Genomic DNA, 14848 nt, shown 5'->3' with positions numbered 1-14848 from the left:
GAGGTGCACCGGGCTTCCCCCTTGGAGTAGAAGAGAGAACGTACTCAATATGGGCCAAGAAAGGGCTTGATAGACTAGGACAGTTATGGAGTAATGGAGAAATAAAATCCTTTGAAGATTTGCAGGAAGAGTTTGATCTAGAGGAAAGAGACCTGGTATTTTATGTCTGCTTAAGGAGTTACATTTTGAGACGAGCCAGGGATGAACTAGAACTGACTGAGACAGGGTTGGAGCAAGCGATGAGAGGGGGGGATGGGAAAGGTAGCATAACACGCTTATATAGAGCATTATTCCTCCTCTCGTCGCCAAAAGGCTTTTATACGAGGCGATGGGAGGAAGATCTCCAGGCACAGTATTCGGAGGAATGGTGGGCGGCTGGGTATAGACATCTGTTGAAACTGACCGTTGCCCAGCCATTGGCAGAAAACGGATATAAAATTTTGTATAGATGGTATTATACGCCGATGCGATTACATAAAATTTATCCACAGATTACAACAGACTGTTGGAGAGAATGTGGGGGACGAGGGACATTTTGGCACATCTGGTGGGATTGTCCCCGGGTTCAGGGGTTTTGGACCGAGATTTTAGACATGATATATGACATGTTAAAGATAAAATACCCAGCTCAAGCCCAATATTGCTTACTGAATGCACGCCCAGGGAAGAGCCCTATACATTGCCATAAGTTGGTCATCCATCTCCTGGGAGCAGCTAAAATAGCGCTAGCTCAAGCCTGGAGACAGAAGGAAGTCCCCAGAATGCAGATAATAAAAGGTAGACTGTACCTTCTCTATCAAATGTCAAAGTTGACAGCTATCCGTAAAGGGCAAATACAACAATTCCAAAAAATATGGCATGTGTATGAACAATGGAAAGGAATTTAATGAGGCTATGTTATGTACCGATGATGGGTGGGGGGGGGAGGGGGGATAAGGGAAGCTTAGGGGATCAAAAATATCTGATGTAATTGGAGGTTGGGAATATTTATGTCATGTTTATGTAATGACTATCACATTCTATTGAAGAGCGTTTATTTTTTGTATTAAGGAAAAAGAAAATTGATGTTACTCTACCAAATTGTGTATACTGTTGGCTAAGTTGTATTGGAGCTAAAGAATTTGGTTGTCATTTGTGATATGCAATTATTCATTAATAAAAAAATTGTTAAAAAAAAAAAAAAAAAAAAAAAGAAGGACCAGGACGGGCACTGCTGGCCCGAGTCCTAACCTCCGACAACCTCTTGCCCTTGGATGTGCCGAGCTCCGTCACGATCTTGTCCAACTCGTCCCCAAAGAGCAGCTTGCCTTTAAAAGGCAACTTGGCTAGGCGAGATTTAGAGGCATGGTCAGCAGACCAGTGCTTAAGCCAGAGCCACCGCCGCGCAGAGACTGTCTGAGCCATGCCCTTGGCCAAGGCTCTCAAAACATCATACAGCAAGTCTGCCAAGTAGGCCAAACCCGACTCCAGGGTTGGCCATTCCGCCCTCCAGGAAGGGTCCGAGGGGGAAGCCCGCTGCAAAACAGTCAGGCACGCCCTAGCCACGTAGGAGCCGCACACCTAGGCTTGCAAACTCAGAGCGGCCGCCTCAAAGGACGACTTTAAGGCCGCCTCCATTCTCCTGTCTTGGGCGTCCTTCAGGGCAGTGCCACCTTCCATCGGCAGCGCCGTTTTCTTAGTCACGGCAGTGATTAAGGAATCTATCGTGGGCCAGACAAAGGCTTCCCGTTCCCCCTCAGGAAAGGGGTACAGACGGGACATAGCCCTGGCTACTTTCAGGCTTGCCTCAGGGGCATCCCATTGCGCTGAAATTAAGGTCTGCATGGCTTCATGAACGTGGAAGGTTCTAGGCGGGTGCTTCGTTCCCAGCATAATGGCGGAGCCAGTAGAGGCTGAGAGAGAGCCTTCCTCCGGAGAGGCAATCTTCAAAATGCTCATGGCCTGCACAAGCAGGTTGGGCAAATCCTCTGAGCGAAAAAGCCGCGCTGCAGAGGGGTCGTCCGCTCCATCCGAGCGAGGATCAGTCTCTTCCATCGATTCCGCTAAGGATCTCTGGGAGACCTCAGACACGCTGCCGTCATCCACATCAGAGGGGACCGAGTCCCCGGAGGGTGGAAGCTCCACCCGAGGGCGCTTAAGCACAGAGGCCTCATCACCCCGATCAGAGGGGTGGGCAGGAGCAGTGTTCTGCATAAGAAAGGCTTGATGCAGCAGCAAAATGAACTCAGGGGAGAGACCTCCCAGTCTGTGCATTTCTGCAGCCTGTGCCGCGGCCCTAGAGGCGCCCTCCATCTGCGCTCCCAGTAGCGGGGGAGAGGCGTGTTGTGCCACCAAAATGGCGTCCGGCGCGAAACTCCGAGAAGGAGCCGCGCGGGAAGAAGGGCGTTTTAATTTCGCCGACTTCTTACTGTCGCCCGATTCAAGGGCGACCAAGCTGTTAACGTCTCCCATCTCGAGGGAGGCCCAAGAAGAAGCCGACCGAGCCGCGTGGCCGGTCACGACCAGAAGGGCGGCCAGCGGGGGATGGGCGCCTAAGGCAGGAAAGGCCGCCGCGCCGGAGGAAAAACCGGTGAACTCTCCTGGTTCTGAAAGGGCGCCCAAAAAGGGCGACTCTACCTTCGATCCCCCCGCTTCCCCGCTAGGCGCGAAGCGTTCCGGGGAGTGTCTTTTCGCGCCCTTGCCCTCCACGGCTATAGCCACGTGGAGACGGTTCGGGGAACCCCCTGCCCGCTAGTAAAAGGTAAAAATTACCTGCTTCTTGCTCCGAGCAGCGACGACTTGTTCCAGTGAGCAGCTGCAAATGGACGTCCTTTTTGAACGTTTAAAAAAAAAAATTTTTTTTTCGTTTAACGGAGCCAGCGGGAGGGGGGAGAAAAGGAGGGACCTGGCACCACCAGGTTTGCACTTGCTCACGAAGAGCCCTCAACCCCAGGTACTCAACAAAACCTAAACAATTAGGCTTGGAGACCTAGCCAGAGCTGCTGCTGTGTGACCACACACCTGCTGAGATAGAGAACATACTGGGGAATTTCCGGCAGCACATGACCACATATAGGGAGGCAAAAGATTGCTCTCTATCTCCACCTGCTGGTAGATGGACACAACCCACCAGTCTATGGATTGATCGGCTTGATGATAGGGAACGACGTGTTCCCCCTAGACTCCGACTCTTCTGAAAGTGCGAGGGTCGAGTCATGCAGCGCTTCCAAAATGGCGCCCCCTGCCAGCTCCATCGAGCGGGAAGAATCACCGCTCGCCATGCCCGTACTAGCACGAGCGTCTAAGGAGCACGTACTGCAAAGCCCCGCTGCTGACCTGTGTTTACCACAGCGGGAGCAGCGCTTTACGCCTTCAGCCACCATCGCCCGACTAGACGGAAATATAGAAATAAAATGGTGGCTTCACGCCAAAACTTACCCCGCACAGAACGCTGTCTACGGGAACCTCCCCGGAGGAGCTGGGCACTACTCTCACCTCAGAAGACCGAGTCAACGAGCTCCGGTCAAGCTGCACAGAACCAGAATCTCTGGAGAAAGCCTCAGAACAGCAACGCTGATAAAGTGCGCACTTTTTTTTTTATACTGTGAGGAAAGTTGGAGGCAGGCAGCAACAGAGGGACTCCAGGAGGAGGGGGGATGGGGTAAGTGAACAAAACCAAGTATGCCTTCAAAGTGGGCACCACCAGCTAAAACACCCCCGCTCTACTGGCAAAGCACAGGAGCCACCCCAGGCAGAAATCCAGGAGCTGATCAAGTGACGTCCACACCTGCTGGGAGATAAAGATATACTGAAGGCAGAAGGGGCTAGCCGTCCAAGGTCACTGTGGTTTTTCAGTGTTCTGTATCTCCACCTGCTGGTAGGCGGATATAACCCATCAGTTAATGGATTCATCTGCTGTTGAGGACAAGGAATTTGCTTTTTATATTTTTATTTTGCCTAACACCAACCTATAATTCCTCCTTTAAAGCCCAATCTTTAAGTTCCCAAAGCACAAAAGCGTTCATGTACCAGAGAAATGTCATCTTCTCTTGGAACATGAAACAGATGAGAAATGAGCAAAGAGGCACATGCTGACGAAATTCAACAACCTCCTGTCACTTTTGGAAGAGCGCTGGAGAGTCTCAACACCGTGCGGGCCTATCAGGAGGCCACTGGATGTCAGTGCTATGACAGTTTTTAACGTCTGGCAGATGTAGTCTATGGAACTCACAGACACAAGAGTGTACAGAGGACTATGACTGATTACTTCAAGAAAGCCTAACGTCAGTTAACGGAGACTGAATACTGTACGTATAATAAAACAGTACTGTACATATGTTTATCAGATGTCAAGCTTCTTTGGGTCACAAAGGTTAAGTGCACGCTCCGGTTAACTGTATTTCTTTGGTCCCAGACCCTTGCACTTAAGCGGATTGCACTGTACTTACAAGGGAATCATTGGCACCAACTATGAAAACACTTACTTCATCACTGAAGTTCCTGAACGCTGCAACTCGCTCTTCCACACTATCCTGGCTCAGGGGCACTAATTTCAGACGTTCAATAATCTATATATATTGAACAAACAAAATGTACATTTAATCTTCATGAATACCACCTAAACTTAAAGGATATCAACAAAGTCTTAATTAAACAAATTATACATATAAATTAATATTTTGATATCAGGAAAAACAGATTAGGGTTTATATCCAAAGCTCTTATATGATTAGCACCTAATGCTAACCATACAAGGGCTTGTGATGTACGGCCAAAAAATAATTCATTGAAGTGTAGGAGGAGCAATGGGCGGGGCCAAAGTGATGATACTGAGCCACTATCTGGATAAATTGATCTGTTTACCAGGCCACACAAACAGCAGGCCTAACAAATGGATAAGTTATCCACTTAAGCGGTTCTACCTAAATAGATAGGGCTACTGAACATCAGCCATAAAAATAATTGGATAAACCATATTACAACATTAGCCTCACTGTTTCTACTGTGTCTAAGGACAAAGGAATAATGCAGAGGCCAGAATTAGCCAACAGTCCTTAAGGGACAATATTCCCCAAGATGTGCTGCTGAATATAACTAGGCTTGCTTTTCTGAAGTAGGCTGTGAAAAATGTAAGGCTGTTTATAGCAATTGTGCATGCTGTTTTAGATTATTTAATTTGTAATTTTTCAATTTGTATTTCTTATCGTTTCACTACTTTTTATTCTTTAATTTTTTAGGGGTGCATTTCGATTAAAATTTGTAATCCTGATTAAAAGCATATTATTTATTTATTCCCCCCACCCCACTGCAACTCCTTGTGACTCTGGGCAAAGAAGGGTTAAGCGACCCGCTCAGAGTCACATTTTAATTGCACTATTACAATTTTAATCGAAATGCAACCATAAAAATAACCCTATACAGCAGTGTTACTATTGTCTATATATCAGCTTTTTCAGAGGCTTGTCCACTGGCTTGGAATAGACTATCGGGTCATCTGCGACTATGCAGAGAAAAGGGACAGTTAAAAACAAAAACAACTTTGTATGTGGAAACTTTCTCTTGAGGGAAGCTTATTGATCTCTGTGATAACCCTGTATTGTTTTAATTCTGTGATGATGACTTTTTTGTACTTTTGTCACTTTTATTCTGTGCATGTTATATTCTGAACTGCTTAGGTTTAAGAGAGTAAGAAATTTTAAAATAAATATCACTCACATCAGTGAAGTATGAACAGAGCTGCAAGAGAGTCTGTGGATACTACAAACATGATTTAAAAAACTGAACAGTAAACTTTTCTGGCACTTCTCTTACTTTGCTTTTAAATGAGGGGATAAGTAGATAAGTAATGCCACACTGGGAAAAGACCAAGGGTCCATTGAAAGACCAAGGGTCCATTGAACCCAGCATCCTGTCCACGACAGCGGCCAATCCAGGCCAAGGGCACCTGGCAAGCTTCCCAAATGTACAGACATTCTATACATGTTATTCCTGGAATTGTGGATTTTTCTCAAGTCCATTTAGTAGTGGTTTATGGACTTGTCCTTTAGGAAACCGTCTAACCCCTTTTTAAACTCTGCCAACCGCATTCACCACGTTCTCCGGCAACAAATTCCAGAGTTTAATTACGCGTTGGGTGAAGAAAACTTTTCTCCGATTTGTTTTAAATTTACTACACTGTAGTTTCATCGCATGCCCCCTAGTCCTAGTATTTTTGGAAACCGTGAACAGACACTTCACATCCACCTGTTCCACTCCACTCATTATTTTATATACCTCTATCATGTCTCCCCTCAGCCGTCTCTTCTCCAAGCTGAAAAGCCCTAGCCTCCTTAGTCTTTTTTCTTAGGGAAGTCGTCCCATCCCCACTATCATATTAGTCGCCCTTCGCTGCACCTTTTCCAATTTTACTATATCTTTCTTGCGATGCGGCGACCAGGATTGAACACAATACTCAAGTTGCGGTCGCACCATGGAGCGATACAACGGCATTATAACATCCTCACACCTGTTTTCCATACCTTTCCTAATAATACCCAACATTCTATTCGCTTTCCTAGCCGCAGCAGCACACTGTGCAGAAGGTTTCAGTGTATTATCGACGACGACACCCAGATCCCTTTCTTGGTCCATAACTCCTAACGTGGAACCTTGCATAACGTAGCTATAATTCGGGTTCCTCTTTCCCACATGCATCACTTTGCACTTGCTCACATTAAACGTCATCTCCCATTTAGATGCCCAGTCTCCCAGTCTCGTAAGGTCCTCTTGTAATTTTTCACAATCCTCCCTCGATTTAACGACTTTGAATAACTTTGTGTCATCAGCAAATTTAATTACCTCGCTAGTTACTCCCATCTCTAAATCATTTATAAATATATTAAAGAGCAGCGGTCCTAGCGCAGACCCCTGAGGAACCCCACTAACTACCCTTCTCCAATGTGAATACTGCCCATTTAACCCCACACTCTGTTTCCTATCCTTCAACCAGTTTTTAATCCACAATAGGACGTTTCCTCCTATCCCATGACCCTACAATTTCCTCTGTAGCCTTTCATGAGGTACCTTGTCAAACGCCTTTTGAAAATCCAGATACACAATATCAACCAGCTCCCCTTTGTGCACATGTTTGTTTACCTCCATTCAAAGGAATTGAAGTAAATTGGTCAGGCAAGATTTCCCACACAAAACCGTGCTGAACTTGGTCTCAGTATCCATGTCCTTGGATGTGCTCTGTAATTTTGTTTTAGATAATAGCCTCTACCAGTTCCTTCCCCGCACCGGACGTCAGACTCACCGGTCTATAATTTCCTGGATCTCCCCTGGAACCTTTTAAAAATCGCATTACATTGGCCACCCCCAATCTTCCGGTCCACGCTCGATTTAAGATAAATTGCATATCACTAACAGTAGAACACCGCAAGGCTCATTTTTCAGTTCGAACAGTACTCTAGGATGAATATCATCTGGTCCGAGAGATTTGCTACTCTTCAGTTTGCTGAACTGCCCCATTACGTCCTCTAGTTTACTGTGAAGTCAGTTTCTCCGACTCTTCCACGGTGAAATACAATTTCCGACATCGGTATCCCACCCAAATCTTCCGCAGTGAAGACCAAAGCAAAGAATTCATTGAATCTCTCCGCTTCTGCTTTATCTCCTTGTATCCCCCTTTTACCCCTCGGTCCATACCAGTGGACCAACCGATTCTTTTGCCGGCTTCCTGCTTTTAATATACCGAAAAAAAAATTTTGCTATGTTTTTTTGCCTCTAATGCTATCTTTTTTTTGTAATCCGGGATGTCCATATACAGCAGCCTTTTTCAACCAGTGTGCCACGGCTACTCCCAAAGTGTGCCGTGGGTGGTAAGCCAGCTTTATTTGTGCCGGAATGGAGTAAGTTTTTTTTTGTCTCTAGCAGTTGGTGGCAGAGAACAGCAATTCATACAGCCTGCTTGTGCCAACTCCAGAGCCTTCTCTCTGACATAACTTCCTGCTTCCACATAGGCAGGAGCATCAGATAGAAGGCTTCAGGGTTGCGTGAGCAGGCTGTATGAATCTATGCTCACTGCTGCTGACTGCTAGAGACAAGAAAACCTTTAAAAGGGTACAGGGGATGGGGTCAAGAGAGGCAAAGGGAGATGCCTGGTGGCTCATTGAAGGGGGACAGGAGGGGAGAGGTGCTAGACTATTTGTGTGGAGGTGGGGGAAAGAGAAGGCAATGCTGGACTATTTTTGAGGATGGAGAGAGGAGAAGAGAAAGTGCTGGACTATTTTGTGAGGGTGGGGAGGGGGAAGAGAAAGTAAATGCTGGACTATTTGTTGAGGAGTGGGGAGAACAGAAGGTAAATGCTGGACTATTTATGAGGCTGGGGGAAGAGAAGGTAAATGCTGGACTATTTGTGAGGATGGGGAAGAGAAAGTAAAAGCTGGACAATTTATGAGGAGGGGAAGAGAAAGTAAATGCTGGACTGTTTTGTTGGGTTGGGGGAAGAGAAGGTAAATGCTGGACAGGGTGAGGGTGCAGGTGGAGGTGGCTGGGGGAAGAAGGTTAAACTCTGGACCATTTGTAGGTGTGTGTAAGGGGGGGAAGAATGCTGGACCATGTGTGGGGGTGTGCTTTGACTGGTTGGTGCTTCCAGTGTATCTTCATCAGAATAGGGACTTTCAAAAATACCTCCGTGAGAAGTGTAAAGGAGCAGCCCTCCCTGTTTCGGTTCCACTGCCGAAATGGTTCGCTTTTGTTAGCGCCCATAACAAGCACTAGGCCGCAGGCATGCTGCACTGGAACCTATTTTTTGGAAAGCTAAACAGGACTTTCGCTCGAGCATCATACAAGCCATGAGAGAGAGCAGGCTACTCAGGTAGCACTGAATTCCCTTCTCCATGAAAGGGCCCACTAGTTCCATGTTGTTTCGTTAAGTTCTGCTTCCATCGTTTTGCAAATAAACTGGGTTGGTTATTGGTACAGGTTGTAAAGACTAGGTGTGGGTCACAGGCGATCATATCGCTCACAGATATACAGGGAAGATCCACAACAAAAGCACCAAATAGCTCATACATTCACTGACTGCTTTGCTTGGTTGTATGCGGAGGGGAAGCCCCGGCTCCTTTTCAGTTGTGTGCCTACTTGGATGGCCCACCCACAGCGAAGGAACTTCAAGGAGCCGTTAAATTTTTCAAGTTACACTCTGTCCCAGACCCCAATGGTTTACAGGCGAGTTTTACAAATTGTTGCCCACATAGTTTTCGGTCCCCTGTCTGACTTTTACTCTTCCTCAAAAATGTACCACCTGTTCCTCTGATCCCATTCCTACCCACCTTCTTAATGCCATCTCTCCTGCTCTTATTCCTTTATCTGTCACATTCTCAACCTCTCAATTTCCACTGCGACTGTCCCTGCTGCCTTTTAAACATGCTGTGGTCACACCTCTCCTTAAGAAGCCTTCACTCGACCCTACTTGGTCCCTCTAATTACCGACCCATCTCCCTCCTTCCTTTCTCTCCAAATTACTTGAGCGTGCTGTTCACCGCCGCTGCCTTGATTTTCTCTCCTCACATGCTATTCTTGACCCACTACAATCTGGTTTCCGCCCTCTCCACTCAACCGAAACTGCGCTTACTAAGTCTCCAATGACCTATTACTGGCTAAATCCAGAGGTCATATTCCATCCTCATTCTTCTTGATCTTTCCGCTGCTTTTGACACTGTCGATCACAGCATACTTCTCGATACCCTGTCCTCACTTGGATTCCAGGGCTCTGTCCTTCCTGGTTCTCTTCCTACCTCTCCCTCCGCACCCTTTAGTGTTCACATCTGGTGGATCCTCTTCTACTTCTATCTCTCTGCCTGTCGGCGTACCTCAGGGTTCTGTTCTTGGTCCCCTCCCTCCTCTTTCTATCTACACTTCTTCCCATGGCTTTTCCTACCAGCTCTATGCTGATGACTCCCAAATCTACCTTTCTACCCCTGATATCTCACCTTGCATCCAAACCAAAGTTTCAGCGTGCTTGTCTGACATTGCTGTCTGGATGTCTCAATGCCACCTGAAATTAAATATGACCAAAACCGAGCTTCTCATTTTCCCCCCCAAACCCACCTCCCAGTTCCCCCCGTTTTCTATTTCTGTTGATGGCTCTCTTCATTCTCCCTGTCTCCTCAGCTCGAACCTTGGGGTCATCTTTGACTCTTCTCTCTCCTTCTCTGCTCATATCCAGCAGATTGCCAAGACCTGTCGTTTCTTTCTTTACAACATCCGTAAAATCCGCCCCTTTCTTTCCGAGCACTCTACCAAAACCCTCATCCACACCCTTGTCATCTCTCGTTTAGACTACTGCAATCTGCTTCTTGCTGGCCTCCCACTTAGTCACCTCTCCCCTCTCCAGTCGGTTCAAAACTCTGCTGCCCGTCTCGTCTTCTGCCAGGGTCGCTTTACTCATACTACCCCTCTTCTCAAGACCCTTCAACTGGCTCCCTATCCGTTTTCGCATCCTGTTCAAACTTCTTCTACTAACCTATAAATGTACTCACTCTGCTGCTCCCCAGTATCTCTTGACACTCGTCCTTCCCTACACCCCTTCCCGTGCACTCCGCTCCATGGATAAATCCTTCTTATCTGTTCCCTTCTCCACTACTGCCACTCCAGACTTCGCCGCCTTCTGTCTCGCTGCACACCCTACGCCTGGAATAAACTTCCTGAGCCCCTACGTCTTGCCCATCCTTGGCCACCTTTAAATCTAGACTGAAAGTCCACCTCTTTAACATTGCTTTGGACTCGTAACCACGTGCCTCCACCTACCTCCTCTCTTCCTTCCCGTTCACATTAATTGATTTGATTTGCTTACTTTATTTATTTTTTGTCTATTAGATTGTAGCTCTTTGAGCAGGGACTGTCTTCTTCTATGTTTGTGCAGCACTGCGTACGCCTTGTAGTGCTATAGAAATGCTAAATAGTAGTAGTAGTAGTAGTAGATTTGGTAGATTTACTCTAAAGCTGCACAAGTCGCAGCTTTGTCGGTGTTGCCAGAAACAAGGGCATCCTGAGTGGGTGACCTTCCCTTGACCTGGGTGGATGGTAACCTTAAATATCTAGGTGTATCTATTCCCCGGGATTTGACTCAACTTATGATGTAATATAGCAGACTGCTTCAGGATGCTCGAGCCCGGGTTCACGCTTAGTGAGCGCGTACCTATTATCACTGTTGGCTCATAGTCCCTCGTTGGCTTTATGTTTTTCAGGTTCTGCCTCTGTATTTAAACTGATGAAACATTTGAACCACATATTGCAGGTTTTTCTCCGGCAGGGGAGAAGAGCACCTGTTACTACTTTCAGATCCCAGTGCCTTTGGGTGGCCTTGGTCTTTTGGGTCTTATCACATTGCTAGTGGCATGAGACACATCAGTGACTGGTTTAGTACGTCCCAGAAATACAATGGACTGAGGGTGTTCACTTTAGTTGTCTTCTTCACATAAACCGGGGATATTCTCTTCCAGGTCTTGAAAGTCTCACATCTGTTTGCCAACTTCGAAAGTGATCTGACGTTGGATCTGTCGCCACCATTGCTTCTCAGCTCAAGTGACGCCTTTCATAGGCATTTGTCAGGAATCCAGCCTTTCCTCCAGGACAGCTATATCTATCTTCCACCGGTGGCACTGTAAAGGGATCAAGTACTTACTCCAAGTGTTAAGAGATAAGGGCCATATGAAAACCTTCCCGCTCTCCAACAGGAATTTTCTTTGCCTGCAACTGATCATTTTGCTTACTCACAATTGAGACATTACATGACCAGTCTGCCCTGGGAGGACCTCGCTGAAGATGTGCAAGAGGAATTAGTGTCCACTAACACTTTGGGCACACATCAGAAAGTGACATCAGAAAGTGCCACTCTCTTATCATTGGCATATCCGAGACAAGTGACAGAGTTGAATTACACCAGGTTTTCGGTGGTTTGGAGTGCCGATTTGTCTATACAGCTTTCTTCCACTTGCTTTAAAGTACCATGTTCTCTCTCAGGTGTCATTTAATGAATGCTGCTCACTTGCGTTTCTATGTTGCTCCTCTATGGCTTACCAACCACCGTGCCTGCCCGAAGTGTGGCACTCCTAGTGTAACTTTAGGACACATGCTTGGACTTGCCCTTTGCTAACAAGATTTGGAGTACCTTACTGATGACGGTTTCTCAACTACAGCACTGTGGTTTCATTATGATCCTTTATTGCTTTTTGATAAGGCCACTTTTTTATTCACCTTGAGGCATGAAAAGCTTTGTGTCTCGAATAGTTATTATGGACAAAAAAGCTATTCTATGCAACAGTGGCATGTTCAAATGTTTACTCTCCTTTGGAAGGACAGACTTGCCGTACAGGACATTACATCTCCCTCAGGCCTGCAATTTCAGCAAATATGGTCTCCTTTTTGGAATATGCTTTTTGCTGTTGCCCATAGCAGTTTACTAAACTTGTAATCCAGTGTGCTAATGTATCTTTGAGGAGGGTGTGGAGATGGTGGGGATTTGATATTCTACTTTACAAATGTTGTTTTTGCCTTTTCTGATTGCCGGTTGTGCTTTCCTTTTCAATAAAAAAAGATACACACATAAATCTTTGAGGCAGTGTCTCCATCGCACATGTGCAGGTGCCTTCCTGCCTGATGTGCGAGCACAAGACCAGCAGTACAGTGTTAAAGTTAAGAAGACAACTCCAAGGGGAAGTAGAAGGGATGTGAGCATATATGCCTACTGTCCTTGGAGAACACCTGCTACAGGTAAGTAACTTAGTATCTCTGAAGACAAGCAGGCATAATATTCTCAATTATGGGATTCACTAGCTACCAGGCCCACAGGAAAAAATAATTTTTGTAACTAAGTATATAGTGAGCATAGTGGAAATAACAGGCCAGAGGGTGGATTTTAAACAGTAAAAAGATTCTGCAGGACTGCTTCTCCAAACTGGCTATCTCACCTGGATTACTGTTCTAGACAGTGAGTAGTGAAGGTGTAGATAAAAGACCACATTGCAAATGTCTGGAATAGTGGAAGAGTGGAAATGGGCTACTGAGGCCACCATGGCTCTCACATTATGAGCACTAATCCAGCCATGCAGAGTCAGCTCAACTTGAGTATACGTACAGGCGACACAGTCAGCCAACCAAGTAGAGATTGTATGCTTGGTGATGTGAATTCCCAACCTGTTAGGATCAAAGGATATAAAAAGCTGGGAGGATTTCCTTTGAGGTTTTTCATTCTAGACAGTATGCTCTAGAGCACACTTGCAGTCTAAGGTGTTGCTTCCTCCAGGATGAGAATGTGGTTTAGGAAAAAGACAGATAATACAATGGATTACAGCTTTGGGAGAAATTTGGGGTGGGTTTGGAGTACAGCCTAATAGTGTAGAGCTCCACAGCAGAAGCGGAAGAATTTTCTGTGTGCAGGGAGAACAGATATATGGGAATATACCTCCTTGAGGTCTTGAGAGAAAAGCTAATCATTCAGCTGTATCATGGTAAGGAGTAAGCCCATGGATATCATGCAAAACATTTCTTTGAGGAGAAACTTGTTCAGGGTATTGTAGATCGAGAATCGGACATACTCCTCCTGTTTTTCTCGAAATGAGAAAATATTTGGAGTAGAACTCTCAACACCTGTCTCAGGCCTTGAACCAAGGCTCTCAGTTATGATAACAATATTCAATATTGAAGAAACTGGTTCTACTGCATTCTGCCGGAGGACAGCTGAGAGCTCCTCTTGAAGTAATCTCATTTGGAGAGAGTTGAAAGAAGACTGTCTTGGTGGATGATTGGGTGGTCTTTTTCACTAATGCAGAGCGTAGCTGTGTTAAATGGTATGTAGGACCCATTGGTCAGAGGTTATGAAAGGCCATCTTTGTTAGAAGAGAATATGTCTCCCTCCGACAGGTAGTTCATTTGGAACAGACAAGTGCACTGTGGCAATGCTTTCTAGGAAGGAGTCAAAAATTAGGTTGAGGGCATCTGGGAATTTTGTCCCCACTGCTGTCTTGGATGCGAACCACTGGGGTGTAGTGTGATGGGATGGAGAAGGCGTAAGTGTGTAATGATGCTTAGATATGTAGCAGTTGGAACATTGATATCGTTCCTGGAATTTTTGAGTAAAAGCAGTAGAAGTCTGAGGTCTAGAAAAAGTTTTATCGTATTTGTATGTTTTTAAATTAGGTCGGTCAACTTCTCAACTTTGTCACCAAACAAGTTTTCTCCATGACAAGGGACATCTGCTAGCCACTCCTGGACAGCAGATTCAAGATCAGAGATTCTGAGTCAGGACAATTGGCACATTACTACTGCTAAGGCAGAGATACATGAGGAGACAAAGACCTGCCTCAAGATATACAGTCTAGAAGTTTTCTGTGAAGTTCTGGAATTCTTATTTGTCAGAGGGAAGGAATTCTGCAAAGGACAGAGTACTCTGTATTAGAGATTTTAAGTAAATGGTGGAATAAAGTTGACAATCCAAAATGCGATTGGTTAGCCTTGATGCTTGAAAGGTATTTCTGCCAAAAGAGTCTCATGTTCTCACTTCTCTGCCTGGAGGAGCAGAAGCATGAGATCTGGCACTGTGACAGAGTTAAAAGAATGATGTGGTAGTTGTGTTTTCTCAAACCCTGCTCATTTTTGTATTCTATACATTGCATCAATTTTCCTTTGGGCAAAACTGTCAGAGGGGTCTCCCAGTTTTTTTAAAGTACTTTCCATAACAGAATGGAATACTTTCTCTTGGTGGAGAGTCAATCTAGAACTTCAAAAAGTTCTGAACGAGATTCTTCCTCTGTATATAATACAGCTTGAGCCATCTCACGGACAAAGCCTGGAGTCTCCTGGGGGATGTTTATGCCTCTGAGGTTGT

The 14848-nt window shown here is 45.8% G+C and overlaps 1 protein-coding gene across 4 annotated transcripts in view; it reads right to left on the bottom strand.

The window, feature by feature from the left end:
• NUP93 (nucleoporin 93) overlaps window positions 1-14848 on the bottom strand; it is a 1074191-nt gene that overhangs the window by 174589 nt on the left and 884754 nt on the right. For all 4 annotated transcript variants that reach the window (XM_030203719.1, XM_030203720.1, XM_030203721.1 and 1 more), the window contains one exon: window positions 4464-4547. In XM_030203719.1, the coding sequence (XP_030059579.1) occupies window positions 4464-4547 (84 nt within the window). The remainder of the gene's footprint in view (window positions 1-4463; window positions 4548-14848) is intronic.

Source organism: Microcaecilia unicolor, chromosome 5 (assembly GCF_901765095.1).
Source record: "Microcaecilia unicolor chromosome 5, aMicUni1.1, whole genome shotgun sequence".
In the NCBI taxonomy this organism is placed as follows: Eukaryota; Metazoa; Chordata; class Amphibia; order Gymnophiona; family Siphonopidae; genus Microcaecilia; species Microcaecilia unicolor.
This window is presented reverse-complemented; position numbering and strand designations above follow the sequence as displayed.